The following is a 14572-nucleotide window of genomic DNA, read 5'->3' as shown; positions in this document are numbered from 1 at the left end:
TGAGGCCTGGAGAAGGGAAGAGCCCAACCAGGGCCAGACAGTGGGTGCCAGAACTCGGCTCCCTGCTGCAGACCTGGACCCTCCATCAGGCCTCTGCTCGGGCTCTCCCTTAAACACACTCTGCTCCCACCCTGCACCCCGAGCCTCCTCGGAAAACCTGAGTCACAGCTGGAATCGAGGACCAGGACGGGGAATTTTCCTCCTCGCTTCCAGGGGCCCCTGAACCTCCCTGACCTCGTCCCCTTTGGAAGGGAGGCAGGCCCCCAGCTCGCTGTTCTGGGGGAGCGCTGCAGGCCAGCCCTGTGTGTCCGTCTGTCCGCCCCGGGGGGCCGGTCCTGGGGACCTACCCCCCCCACCCCCACCCCCCGAGTCAAGGAGGAAATGCCCCATCTGGGGCTCCCCAGAGCTGGAGGGGCGCCTGGGGGAGTGCAGGCTGTGAGCGAGGGGGGACCGTGTGGGGCCAGCGCAGCCCCGCCCCTCCCCTCCCCTGTCCCCACCCCAAAGCCGCCTAATGGAATCAAGCTGGCCCCGCGGCCGCGGGGCGGGAGGAAGGAGGCGGGGGCAGGGGGCGGGCGGCGCCGGGCCCGGAGCAGCGGCGGCAGCTGGCACTCCCCGACGCTCCACCTGGCGGGAGCACCCAGGCCTGCGTGCGCGGAGGGACGGGTGAGTCCCCGCGTCCCCTCGGTCCGGGAGCCTGGCGGTGGCCGGGGGTTCGGGGACGGGAGTGCCGGCGCGAGCACTTTGGGGCGCGTCTCTAAGTCCGCGTGCATTCGGAGGGTGCGTGGGAGGCCGCGCGCCCGCGGGACCTGCGCGACGGGCTGGCGTGGCGGAACGCGGGTGCGCCGTCGCGGTGTCCTGCGGCCGCTGCCGGGCCGGCGGGGCTGCGTGTGTGCGGTTGTGGCCTCCCCGCGGGGGATGTGTTCCCCACCAGTGGGCGCGGGGGCGGGCGGCCCAGGGTCAGCGGCGGGCTCGTGCGGACCGGCCTGTCCCGTCTGTGGGGGAGCCAGCGCGTACCGGGGGCTGGGTATGCGCTCTCGGGGCCGGACGGGCGGCCCGGCGTGGGGCTGTCGTGCGCCTTGTGTGCATCCGCGCCCGGGGGGCGGGGGGGGGGGGCGTGCAAACTTTCTGCGGTGTCTGGGCGTATGTGTGTCCCCGTTGCTGTGCGTGTGCGTTGTAGTGTGTGTGTGTCTGCGTTGTGCGTCCGTATGTTGTGTGTCCGCGCTGCTGCTCCGTGTGCCTGTGTCTTTTGAGCCTCAGGACTCCCCTTCCCTGTCCCGGCCTCCCTTCCAAGGGACCCAAGCCCCTGTCCTCGGCTGCCCCGGGGCCTGGGGCGGGGGTGCCTAGCGATTCCGCCAGACCCCTCCCCCAACAGCCACTAATTGAAGCCAGGTTTTTGTGGGCTGCCCCTCCCCCTCTGGCCACGAGTCTCTGGGTGGGGGTGGGGCAGTGACTCGCCTCCCAGCCTCAGGTACCCAGGCCCTAGGGGGGGATTTGCAGCACCCGTGTATGCCCCAGGCACAATTAAGGCCGAGCCCCAGTGAGATTGGCCCTGGAGGAGGCCCTGCTCCAAGCTGGGGGTCCTGCTGGGGGTCCTGCACCACCATGCGGCCCCCACTAATTAACTGATAACCTACTCCTCATCTGGCACTGCCGTGGACAATAGACCCGAGAGGTGGCCCTTATCCCCATCATACAGATGGGGACACCGAGGCTCACAGAGGTGACATGCCCGACTCCGGGACACACAGCTGGGCAGTGAGCGGCCTCCTCTGGGGTGTTCGGACCGCTTCCCTTCAGGGCTCTGCCTCAACTGGTTGTGTGATCCTGGGCAGGCCATTCCCAGCCTCGGGGGCGAACTTCCTCTTGGGTAAAATGACAGGGGTTGGCCTGACGCCAGCTCCCAATGGCCGGGAGCTGAGTTTCCGAGCCCCAGAAAAAAATGAGGACTCAGGAAGCTAGGCTCACCTTCTCCCAGAAAGGAGGTGGGGACAGCCGGCGGGCAGTGATCAGTTCAGAGCTGTCCAGGCCACGGTTCCCACTCTACAGAAGGGAAACTGAGGCCCAGAGAGGGCAGGGGCTCGTCGGATAGGGTCACACCTTGCTTTGAGGCCCGACCGGCTTCCCACACCGCCTGCACCTTTCCGGGGGAGCCAGGCTGTGGGGTGTGGGGGACCCGAGAGTCGGGGTCTCGGCCTTTAACGGCCAGTGATAGCCTGTGTGGCCTCTTTCCTTATCCTCTGTCCCTGACCCCAAGGTTCTGCGGGGGAGGGGAGCCCTTCCCTCTATCCAGCTGGGTGCTGTGTGTGTGTGTGTGTGTGTGTGTGTGTGTGTGTGTGTGTGTGTGTGCGCGCGCGCGCGCTTGTGCATGCGTGTCTGCACGCGCATGCGCCCTGGATTCCTGGGTGGCCAGAGCTGAGATTTCACTCAACAGGGTAAAAAAGTTGATCATTTCCTCGGCGGGGGAGGGGGGGTGCAGTGAGCCAGTTTACACATCAGGTAAGGAAATCATTTTTAATCATTTGCCTGCTTGGAGGATGCCGCCGCTAGTCCTGGGCTCTGCTGGGGTCGAAACGTGGCTGCTCTGGAGCCCGCCCTTTCCCGGGTGCTCTGTGCCAGCTGCCTTCTCCACGTTATCTCACCCGGTCCTTAGGGCCTGTGGTCACCTCCCCGCCGCCTGCCCACTGTACAGACGGGGAAAGTGAGGCCCGGAGGGATCGGACCACAGCGCTCGACCAGGTGGAGCCAGGGTTCCGGCAGCGAAGGCAGGCCCTCCCAGGACAGCCCCCTGGGCACCCCCCCGGGGGGTAGTAGTTGTGGTGAGAAGCTTCAGCCGCCACCACGAAAGGTGTCTCTCAGGCAGGGAGGTGACTGGTGGACAGAGACCCCAGAGATCAAAGGTGTCCGTGGGGACCTTTGCTAACAAGTGCGCGGGGGCGGGGCGGGGGGGGGGGGGTTGCTGGGAAGGCCCTTGTTGCAGCGGACAAGTAGTGTCTCCCAGGGTGCCGGCTCGTTTCTGGGCCGGCCCGGGGCACATACGAGTGTGTGAGTGTGTGTGTGAGTGTGTAGTCTGAGTCACACAGAGGAAGGTTAACACCCCGGCTCTGACACTCCCCTCCGTGTGTCCCTGGGCGAGTCACTGTCGCCTGGGCCAGTCAGGCAGAGCCGGCAGGTGTTGGCCCCCAGGGCTGAACCGTACAGTGGCTCTGGGGCGGGGCCCCCGGCAAAGGGGGCGGGGCTTCCCCCCCCCCCCCCGCGCCCCCCAGTGGAAAGCCCAGGGTCATCAGCTCATTATTCAAAACAAACCCCTGAACAGATTTGCCTCTTTTTATGCCCCGGAATTATCTTTTTTGTTTTCTTTTGTTTTGTTTTTGGCCACCTGAGGCAGTTTGTCCAAATTTATGTCGGTACAATTAATTTCCACTAACGATGCTTAATGGGGAGGCTTCGGGTCGTTAGGAAGAAGCCGCTCAAAGGCCTCACTCCCCGCACCCCCACACTTAACCCGGTACCCCTCAGCCGATTTCCGGAGCAGGACTTGGGGACCGGACACTCGAGGGGACACGCAGTCGAGGTGCTGGGAACCTGACCTCCTCCTCCAGGCCAGGACCTTGCTCCGTGACCAGGGGCCTGCCCCTCGCCCTCTCTGGGCCCCTGTTCCCCATCTCAATCCCCTGAGACAGGGTGGCAGACAGGGCTTCCCAAGGCTTTTCTTTGGGCTTCTAGCCCCACCCAGTGCCAGGGGCCTGGGCCCTCTGTTGGGTCAGGAGGGGTTCTCGGGGCAGCCCATGAGGGGGGCTCCTGGGTTTGTCTGAGTTCCTAGCCCTCCTTGGGCTGGCCGGGAGAGTCCGTGTTTTAGGAGCTGGTCTCCTCCTGTAAACCTAGGCCGTGCAGAATTTATTGGTCAGCCAGGCTGTCTGGGCTGGATGGGGTCTGGGGGTTCATGTCGGGAGCAGTCTTGCCGCAGGGGAGGAGGGAGGTGCGGGGTTCATCTGGTTCCCGTTTACGGGGGGCCGTAGGACTGGGGATCCCGCAGTCTCCAGCTTTGTCTCTGGCACAAGGGGTCCCGCCGCCCCCTCCCGGGCCTCCACGCCCTGCTTTGTGCCTTGAGGTGAGGGCTAGCCGTGTTCTTGGCATCCAGGTCCTCTGCTGAGCTCAGGGAGTCTGGAAGCTTCACGGGACCCCAGAGTCACTGGGGGCTGCTGGGGAGGGTTCCCCAAAAGAGGAAGGGCTCACTCCCTCAGTGACTCTGTTTCTTACTTACTCAGCCTTACCATCATTTCTCCCTCCCTGCCTGGATCCGAACCCCTGCCCTCTCCTGGCAATGACTTAACCCCTCTGAGCCTCAGTTTTTCACACCCGCAAAATGGGGGTAATAATAGTACTTCTCCCATCGGGTGGGTCTCAGGAGTCAATGAAGTTCTGTGTCAGAAACTTAAAATAGGACCTGGCACATGGCAGGCAGTGGAAGGGGAAGTTATTATTCATTCGGCCCGGTCGGTCAAGAGACATTTATGGAGCACTTACTGTATACCGGACACGGTGTGAAACCCTGAGGGTGCCGAGATAAGTAAGATTTGGTCCCCGCCCTCCAGGACCTCAGAGTGGAGTGGGGTGACTCACCAGGGGTCCCCCTGGGATCTCAGAGTGAAGGAGGGGGCGGGCGCGTCCCCCACGTATGGGCGGACGGGGTCCATTGTGTGGCGGGCAGGGGAAGCGGCCTTCTGGAACACGTGCTGTTTCCTGCGGCTGGCCGCGGTCCCCGAGACCCCGGCGTTCCACCCTGACCTGTCTCCCGCCTCGCTTCCCCGCAGGTCCTGGACAACATGGTTTCCGCCGTGGTCCCCAGGCTGCTCGTGTCACTGCTGCTTCTCCTCAGGGCCCTGCCCGCGGTGGCCTACTCCGTGCCCCTGCAGGCCGCCTTCCTGGAGGACACAGGGGGCAGCGGGGAGGCCGAGGGCTCATCGGCCTCCTCCCCGAGCCTCCCGCCCCCCCGGACCCCGGCCCTCAGCCCCACGTCGCTGGGGCCCCGGCCCACGCCCCTGGCGGGCCCCAGGCCCCCCACCAACTTCCTGGACGGGATCGTGGACTTCTTCCGCCAGTACGTGATGCTCATCGCCGTGGTGGGTTCCCTGGTGTTCCTGCTGATGTTCATCGTCTGCGCCGCCCTCATCACCCGCCAGAAGCACAAGGCCTCGGCCTACTACCCCTCGTCTTTCCCCAAGAAGAAGTACGTGGACCAGAGTGACCGGGCCGGGGGCCCCCGCGCCTTCAGCGAGGTCCCCGACCGGGCTCCCGACGGCCGGTCCGAGGAAGCCCTGGATTCCTCCCAGCAGCTCCAGGCTGACATCCTTGCCGCCACCCAGAACCTCAAGTCCCCCGCCAGAGCTGCCCTGGGTGGTGGAGACGGAGCCAGGATGGAGGGCAAGTCGGAGGAAGACGAGAGCGGCAGCCGGGAGGGGGGCCAGGAAGCCCAGGGACGTGGGGTCCCGGTGGAGAAAGCCGAGGTGCCAGATGAGCCATGCGCGGTGGGGGCGGAGGAGGCTCTGGAGGCCGGCCAAGGCCGAGGCGAGTCAGAAGCGGCTCCTTCATCAGCCCAGGAAGCCAGAGGACCCGCTGGTCCCCCCGAGAGCCCCTGCGCTTGTGGTATCACCCCCAAGGTCTAACAGGCCTCTGGGGCTGCTGGCCTTGACTGTCGGACCCCTAGTGGTCACCTCCATGGATGTGGGAAGGCCCTTGACCCTTTCCGCTCCCTGACACCCTCTCCTCAGCGCCCCCCTGCCGCAAATCCCAGTGCGTCCCAACCCTGCAGCGGGCAGAGGTGCTGGTCTCCGGCCTACCCCAGGAAGCTCCCCCCCGCCCCCGTTCCAGGAACACTTGCCCCTGCAGCCCCAAAGGGCGGCACCCCAAACACAGCTCCTCCGGGGAGGCGGGGATGGGAAGGATCCCTGTTATATTCATGATAGCACGGCCGACGACATGGGCCATGTCCTTTGGGAAACATAGATCATGGGTCCCCTGTGACGGCGCGGACCTCGCCGGGGGTAGGAAAGAAAAGTCAGAATACCTAGGAGTTTTGGACCAGGGTGAATGGGACAAGGCCCCTGGGGCGGGCGCAGTTAGAGCTACCGTAGACGTGGGCCTGATGAATCGGGAAGCTTCCGGGGGGGCCCGTGCGCACATCGCGACACGTCCCTAAATGAGCATTTCCAAAGCTGCGTTCTCTGCGGTGCTCTGTGGAAAAAGGATTTTGGGGTCCGATGAGTTGAGGAAACACTGCCTCTCTGTTCCCCGCACCACCCCCTTAGGGCACCCCAGGGCTCTGCAAATACTCCAGTAAAGGCCCCGGTTGGAACCCGGTTGGTCTGTCTCAAACTGCTTTTGACCACAGGGTTTTTTTGACCACGGGTTTTTTTTGTCGTCATTGTTATTTTATAGTTACAGAATAACATCTTGCAGAGCACACTCTGAAAATCAGTGCCCCAGATGTTCCTGAAGGTGCCCCCCAGTTTGTGGTTGGTCCAGGGTGAGGGGTACGGGGTCTGGGGGTGCTCGGGTCCCCTCAATTCTGCCAAGCATCTCTGCCCGGGGACGAATTGCTCATCCTGTCACTGCCACCCGCATGGGATGAATGCATCAAAGCTTTCTTGTCAGGCCCCCGAAGCTGGGGGGCTGTGTGTGAGGGGGCCCCACTCTGGGGGAGACTGAGAAGGTGGGGGCGGTTTCCGACACCCAGCCTGGAGCGGGGGGGCCCTCGCCCCCCTCCACGTCGCTCACGTGCATTGTCTGGCAGCCTGTGCCCACAGCATTCTTTAGCTTTCGACGAGGGAGACTGAGCTCCGTCCTGATCTGGGGAGGCTCTGGGGGGTGCTCTTCCTCAGCCCTTCATCTGGGGCCCCCCCCAACCTCTGCACAATTTTTTAGGTGCTGAGATATAGCAAACCAGCACAATAAACCTTTATTCTGGCCCGAGTGTCGCTGGTTTTCTGCGGGGCGGGTTGGGGGTGGGTGGGGGGGGATGAGTCTGCTGGTGGGGGTGGGGGGTGGAGCCTTCCTTCTGGGCTGTTCCATGGGGTGAGGCAGCTTCTGGGGGAGATACGGCGGGCAGGCTGAATGAGGAGATCCGGGAAGGGAGTGGAGAGCAGGTTCCCCATGGGAAGGGGGTGGGAGTTCTGGCCCCCAAGACTGGGCACCAGCCCTGGACTCGCGGCCACACAGACCCAGCCGGCTTCTGTGAGCAGGTCTGCTACTTACTGTGGCTGTCGGAGAGCCACCCCCCTCCTTTCCCTGGAAATAGGAGCAGTAGAGACACTACCAGCCGACGTTTCAGTCTCCCATCCTCCGGCAGAGTGGCCGAGGACTAGAGTCGGTCTCATGGCCAGCGCCATGGTCACCGCACCCTGGGCCTGGGGTGGGAGGCAGCCCTAGCCTTTGTCTCCTCACCGCCAGGGTCTTCCTTGTCTTTGATGGCATGTTCCTGCTGCCACTGCGCCACCCCCCCCCCCCTCCCTGGAGCAGCCAGCTGGAATCCAGATGTGGCTGGGCTGGGAGCACGTGCTGGATCCCTGGGGTGATGGGGGCAGGGAGGCCATCCCCCCCCCCCACCAGCCCCTCTCCTCCGCTGACCCCACATCCCTTCAGAGGGGCGCCGGGTTTGGGTTTCATAACACACAATGGCCTCTGTCTCGCGCAGTGGGGAAGGGCCCTCCCTCTCTCAGCCCCGACGGGCTCCCGCCCAAGAATGTAGGGAAAATCCAATATGGATGCCTGCATGCTATGTGGCTCTGACCAAGTCACTCAACCTCTCCGTGTGTGACAGGCTCTCTCCTTGCTCCTGAGCTCCTGCGGGGTCCTAGGCGATTGGGTAGGGCTGGGGTAGGTAAGACAGAAGTAGATGTTAGAGATCCCTGGGGAGCAGGCAGGGATGAGTTTTCCAACCAGCGGCTCCATGGTCAATGGCTCCCCCATTAATCGTCAACTAGAGCTGCCACAGGACAGGTAATGTGTGGCCTTAGTTATGGCCTGTGTCTCCCGGGAATGATGGGGGTGAGGATTAAGGAGGTAGTTTGAGTCCCAGTGCAGAAGTCAACCTCCCTCTTACCTCTGAGCTTTTACAGCTACTATTCCCTCTGCCTATGACACCCTTCCCCCCCCCCACTTGTCTTGCTAACTCCGCCTCCTTCTTAACCTTCCAGCTTAGATGTCACCTTTCCTGACAGCACCCTCCCCCCGCCCAGCCTTTCTTTCACAGTCCCCTGGGCTCAATGCTAATAATAATTGCTTATAGTTAATGAGCACCTGTACCTACCAGGCAGTGCTCTAAGCACTGAACATCATTTGCTTATTGGGACTCTCAAGCCTATGAGATAGACACTGCTGTTATTCCCACTTCACAGATGAGGAAACTGAGGTCCACAGAGGTGATGTCAGGTGCCCGGGTCACACAGCCGGGATTCCAGCCTCGTAGTCTGATTCTAGAGTGAATCGGTAAATGGGCTCTACAGCTTTTTTGGTGAATGAATGAATGAATGAATGAGGCCCTGGGGGAGGAGAGAGCAAGGCCCCACTTCTGCTTAGAGCCCCTCCAGTGTGCTCCCACATCTTTGCTGGCATTACCAGCAGGGCCTCTCTTGTGGGCACACATCTGGCCAGGCACCAGCAGAGGGCGGGCTGTGGAGCAGACAGTGGTTGGGGGCATGTGTGGGTTGGGTCCAGGAGAGGGGGAAAATGGGGCTTGAGGGTGGGGGTGGGCCCTTCCCCCGTTCCCAGGGATCCAGGAATCTGCCAGGGCCCGAACAGGCCCCCACTGTCCCGGGGCTTATAAAACCGCACAGCTGCCCCCAGGCTGGGAGTCTGTCTGGGGGCTGGGCTTGCTGCCGCTGCTGTATAGAGAGAGGGGGAGGGACAGCAAAACCACCCCAAGACACGGCCCCCAGCTCAGTGTGGGAGTGGGGGCTGCTGGTGCAGTGTGGTGGGGGTGGGGGCGGGGCTGCTGGAGAGCCCTCGTCCCCAGGCCCTGCGTTTCTCCGACCAGCCCGAGGGTCTGGGTAACCCCTGGCTGGGGGTCGTGTCAAGACAAGAGCGGGAGGGGCAGAAGTCCCATCTTCCAGGGGCTCTGCCCTGGGTGCATCATCTGTAATCTTCTCGGGGTGATTAAGGAGGTTTGGGCCCCTAGGATGAGATCTGCCTGTGTCCATGCCACCTCCGTCCTTTCTCGGCTGTGTGGCCTCGGCCATCTGGGCTTTCGTTTCCATGTGTATGAAGAGGAGATGATCCTGCCCTACCTGGCAGGGGTCTCAACCTGCACATGGAGATTATCTGAGAGCCTTTTAAAATCATACCCCCGGGGCGCCTGGGTGGCGCAGTCGGTTGAGCGTCCGACTTCAGCCAGGTCACGATCTCGCGGTCTGTGGGTTCGAGCCCTGCGTCGGGCTCTGGGCTGATGGCTCAGAGCCTGGAGCCTGTTTCCGATTCTGTGTCTCCCTCTCTCTGCCCCTCCCCTGTTCATGCTCTGTCTCTCTCTGTCCCAAAAATAAATAAACGTTGAAAAAAAAATTTTTTTTTAATCATAACCCCACTCAGATTTTTTTGTTTTAAGTTTTTTTTTATATGTTGATTTATTTTTGAGAGAGCACGAGCGCCTGAGCAGGGGAGAGGTAGAGGGGGGTGGGGACAGATGATCCGAAGCAGGCTCCTCGCTGACAGCAGTGAGCCTGATGTGGGGCTCGAACTCACGAACCAGGAGATCATGACCTGAGCCGAAGTCAGATGCTCCACGGACCGAGCCAGACAGGCGTCCCCCGACCCAGACCAATGAAATCAGAGTGTCTGAGGGTGTGGCTGGGCAACTGTCTCTGCCTGTGCGTCTGTCCCCAGTGTCTCCCCAGCACTCTGGGCACACAGTAGGTGCTCCGTGTGTGCACACAGGTGCACGCGTATAAGGCTGAAGGAAGGCACACGTGAACATCCATCACACCATTTAACCCTCACCACACTCCCCACAGAGAGACGAGCAACATCATCGCCTCCCTTTTACAGATGAGGAAGCGGAGGGTGAAGAGGCTTGTCCTGTGTCACACGGACAGGCGTAGCTGGGATTTGAACCGTCCGTCTGACTCCTCAATCCAGGGTCCTCAGCCCTGAGCCTCCTACTTCATCTTAGAACTCGCTTGTGGGCCCAGAAGCTGAGCCCTTCTGATGCTGGGGTGGGGAATCCTGTTTTGTGTCTGCTGCATTTCATCGTGGGTCCCCAGTCCTTGTTTTAACGCCACCCTACCCCTGGGATGTTGACGGTGACTGGCCAGTGCCGTGGGTCCTGCCTGTCTTGGTTCTCATTCCTAGAGGTTTGGAATCATTGAGTCTGCCCCCAAGGGGATCCATCAGCTTTCCGGGTTCCAAGGTGGCCAAGAAGCAACTGCCAGGGTCATCGACTTTTCGTTTTCCAACCGCAACTCTTTAATGAGCACCTACTGTGTGCCAGGTACCGAGGACACTCCATTGGCACAACAGACCTGAGGCTATATTCTAGGGGAGGAGGTGAAAATGCTTAAACGACTGAGCCCCAGGCACCCCGGGGAGGAGATGAAAATGACTCAAAGAATCCTCTAGATGCGACCACAGTGATTAATAACAGGAATGGCCGCCATTTACAAATGGACACACATCTCTGGTGCTTTACTGATACATATTCATTCTTGCCAGTTTGCAGAGGTATAATTGATGCACGATAAAATGCCCATTTTTAAAAACGTGCAATTTGATAATTTTGACATAGGTGTAGGTGTATACTCTTAAAGCCATCACCACAATCAGGGTAATGGACATATCCGTCACCTCTGAAAGTTTCTTCATACCCCTTTGTGGTCTCTGCTGACCGCTTCTCCCCACCTCAATCCCTAGACAACTATTGATCTGTTTATGTCACTAGGATCCATTTTTGTTTTCTGGAATTTTCTATAAATGGAACCATATACTCTTCTTTATTTTTGATTTTATTATTTTTTGTAGAGAGAGAAATTGTGCACGATCTGGGGGGAGGGGCAGAGGGAGAGAGAGAGAACCCACCCTCAGCGTGGAGCCCAACTTGGGACTCGATCCCGTGACCCTGGGATCGTGACCTGAGCCGAAATTGACAGTTGGATGCTCAAAGGACTGAGCCACCCAGGTGCCCCGATACTTCCCTGCTTTTTATAGCTGAGTAGTATTCCCTCGTATGGATGTACTATAATTTGTTTATCCGTTCACCTGCTGATGGACGTTTGGGTGGTTTTCCAGCTTTTGGCTATTACAAATAAAGCTGCTGGGAACTCCTGGTGTATTCTATTCCTTCTTTACAGCCTTTTTTTTTTTAATTTTTTTTTTAAGTTTATTTATTTTTGGGACAGAGAGAGACAGAGCATGAATGGGGGAGGGTCAAAGAGAGAAGGAGACACAGAATCTGAAACAGGCTCCAGGCTCCGAGCGGTCAGTACAGAGCCTGACGCGGGGCTCGGACTCACAGACCGTGAGATCATGACCTGAGCCGAAGTCGGCTGCTCAACCGACTGAGCCACCCAGGCACCCCTACAGCCTTCTTAATGAGATGGTTATTTCTCCCCATTTTACAGATGAAAACAACAGACTCGGAGAGGTCAAGTTACTTGTCCAAGGTCACACAGCCAGTAAGTAGTTGGAGCACAGAATCTTACAGTGGGACGGTTTGAACTAAGTTACTGTAGGGAACTTCTGAAGTCCAGACAGTCTCAGAAACCCTGAACCAGACCAGCACGCCCATTTCGTGCGTGGGCATCTGTGGACCAGACAGGGGCTGGGACCCACCCAGAGCCGACCGGGGACCCGGGTCTCTGTTGTGTCCGTCTCTGCCCTGCCTCGTCTCCGGCTCTTCAGCTGGTGTCGGGGAAGAAGCAGGCCTGTGTGGAGCAAGACAGGGATTTGCCATGTTTTCAGGAGGTTTTAATTTCAGGATTCCTCTGGCTGCTCAGAAAAAGCCTGGAGGATCTGGCAGGGGCTCCAGGGCCCTGGGGGGTTCCTCTGCAGCTGCTCCCCGCCCCCCCCCCCCAGCCAAATGGGTCCAGGGTTTATAGCGGCAGCTGCAAAGTATAAAATAGTCCTGCTCGTAAATCTGCTCTTGCCGGGGTCCCTGATGCCAGAGGCCTCTGCGGTGCCGGGCATGGGCATCCCACCGCCCGCTGGGACCCTGCAGGGGCCACCTAGGGGTGCCCTGGAAGGATGGAGGGTCCAGGTCTATGGGTGGCCACCTGGGACCTCTGCCTTGGGCTTTGGGGAGCCAGGCTCAGCCAGGGGGTCTGGAGGGGGAAAAAGAGAGACTGGGATTGTACCGGGGTGGAGGACTGGGGACTGCAAGGGGAGGGGGACATAGTGGGATGCGGAAATAAGGAACCTGGAGACCCAGTCAGGCCCCTTTCTACCTGCATGGCCTTGGGCAAGTCAGCTTACCTCTTTGAGCTATGGGTTCTTCTCTCGTAAAGCCCCTGGACCACAGCCTTTGCCCTGACTCCCCCACCCGCCAGAATGCTGCAAGGTTAATAGACGTGAACGCACCTTACAGCGTGTGGGACAGTGAAGCCTGCTGCTTAGGGGTACAGGCTTCCCATGACCTGGGTTCCAATCTCAGCTCTGCCACCACCCGGCTGTGTGACCTCGGGCAAGTCACTAAACCTCTCTGAGCCTGAGTTTCCTCAGCTGTGAGATGGGAATAATGGTGGCCCTTACCTCAGAGGGGCGGTGGTGGGAGTTGGGGTCAGTCACTTAAAATGCTTAGAGCAGGCCCCCCACGGCCTGCTCAGTGAATGTGAGCTTCCGTTAGCTGTCAACTGTGAAGTGTTGTGCCCAGAGAAAAGGGCGGAAACTTCTGTCTCTAAGTGTCCAGCTGTTCTGAGAGTCACCTCTTCTTTCCAGATCTAGGTTTAGAAGCTCCAGAATCACCAGATCAGAGATTCTCAGATGCTTGAAACTTTGGCGTTATAACGTCTTCTCTTGGGGTGGGGGCAGGGCAGAGGGGCCTGGAAGTGTCCGGTGAGAGCAGAGCAGAGCCAGCAGCCAGGGAAGTCCCGTGAACTCCAAGGAGGGGGTGAAGGATGTGGCCAGAGAGAAGAGACAGGCTCGTGCCGCCCTTTGGGGAAGGACCCCGCCACCCCGTGTGCCCCTCTGCAGGGGTCTGGCGCCTGGCGGGGGCCCGGGGTCATGTGACAGCTGTTCCCTGTCTCCCTCCGAGGTGCGGTGACCCCAGTTAGGGCTTAGATATTGTCTGGGCGAGTGCGGCTGGAGACGCGGCTGACAACAGGGGTAGGGGAGCCCAGGAACTTGGGCCCATCTGGGGCAGGTGCCAAGGCCATCTCTGGGGGGTTGGAAAGGTTGGGGAGGGGTGGTATCCAGCTGGATTAGCTGCCGGGTGACCTGGAATATCACCCCTCCCCTCTCTGTTGTGTTCCCGTCTACAAAACAAGCCAAATACTTATCAGCACTGACTCTGGGCAGGACACTCCTTCAGGAGCAGTGGGGGAAGGACTTAAGGTGTCTGCGTCCCACAAGACTTGGATCCAAACCCGAGTTCGAATTCCACTTCCAGGCTGTGTGACCTTAGGCAGTTTCCGCCCCCTTTTGGGGCCTCAGCGCCTCACCTGTGAAACCACAGATCCTGCCTTGTCGCAAGGCTCAGATGAGAAAATGCTCCTAGAGCTCATGGCCTGGGGCCCGGGAGGGAGAAAGGGCTCCGTTTCTGATTATCTTTGTTGCTCCTGCTGCCAGGAAGCTCCAGAGAGGGCACGACAGGCAGTTCTGATCTCTGAGATTCTGTGGCTTCCCTGCCCAGCTGCACTGCAGGTCAGAGCCCAGTACAGAGCTGGGTATCCAGTAGGTGCTCAATGCATGCTGAGCCCAATGAATCCCTTCAAGTTGCTCTCTGAAGGAGGAGCGGAGAGGACGAGTGACGTTGGGAGGTGGGACACCTCTCCTGCACCTGCCCTGGGGAAGGTTGTGGGACGAGGCTCTCCAAGAGAGACCCCTTTGGCCCCCAGATCTCCTACTTGTATCCTTTGTCAGTGTTGACAAAGTGTTGACAAATCCCCCTGTCGGGTCCACTTTCCGTCACTGCTTGAGTACCCGGGGCAGAGCAGACACGGCGCTAAGCGCTTTCTATGCATTGGGTCCTCACAAAGCTGAGGGAGGCACGGGTATTATCCACCGTTTCACAGAGGAAGACACGGAAACTCAGAGAGGTGAAGTGACTTGCCCAAGGTCACACTTCTGCAATCCTGTTCCCGAAGAAATGAATGCATGAATGAGTGCGTGAATGCAGGGCAAGCAGGGCTGGAGGAGAGGCCCACGTCCCTTGTGCCCACACCCCTGCAGCTCAGCTGGGGCAGCAGGAGGTGCCGCGGCGCTCGGGTCTGCAGGCGGAAAGGCGGCAAAGAGGCCTCTGACCCCAGCCCGCCGCGCGTCAGGCCCTTCCGCCTCGCCCACGGCGCATGCGTGCACCTGCAGGGCGGGCGCTCTCGCTTGCTGGTGGAGCGGGTGCCCGAGCCTCTGGCAGCACGGCCCTGCGGACAGGGTGTCC

The 14572-nt window shown here is 60.3% G+C and overlaps 1 protein-coding gene across 2 annotated transcripts; it reads left to right on the top strand.

Moving 5' to 3' along the window:
* The first annotated feature begins 554 nt into the window (after positions 1 to 554).
* TMEM119 (transmembrane protein 119) lies at positions 555 to 6964 on the top strand. 2 transcript variants are annotated; one of them, XM_023241504.2, is made up of 2 exons: positions 555 to 663; positions 4812 to 6964. In XM_023241504.2, exon 2 carries the CDS (start codon positions 4824 to 4826, stop codon positions 5661 to 5663), a length of 840 nt encoding a protein of 279 aa, XP_023097272.1. In that variant the 5' UTR covers positions 555 to 663; positions 4812 to 4823; the 3' UTR covers positions 5664 to 6964. The 2 variants fall into 2 exon arrangements, with proteins under 2 accessions (XP_023097272.1, XP_011286082.2); XM_011287780.4 differs by lacking the exon at positions 555 to 663 and adding an exon at positions 2411 to 2496.
* Positions 6965 to 14572: the final 7608 nt, after the last annotated feature.

This window comes from Felis catus, chromosome D3, assembly GCF_018350175.1.
Source record: "Felis catus isolate Fca126 chromosome D3, F.catus_Fca126_mat1.0, whole genome shotgun sequence".
NCBI classification, from domain to species: domain Eukaryota; kingdom Metazoa; phylum Chordata; class Mammalia; order Carnivora; family Felidae; genus Felis; species Felis catus.
This window is presented reverse-complemented; position numbering and strand designations above follow the sequence as displayed.

Bases quoted from the DNA above. Each gene is read 5' to 3' on its own strand.
- TMEM119 (XM_023241504.2), top strand. From the start codon at position 4,824: ATGGTTTCCGCCGTGGTCCCCAGGCTGCTCGTGTCACTGCTGCTTCTC.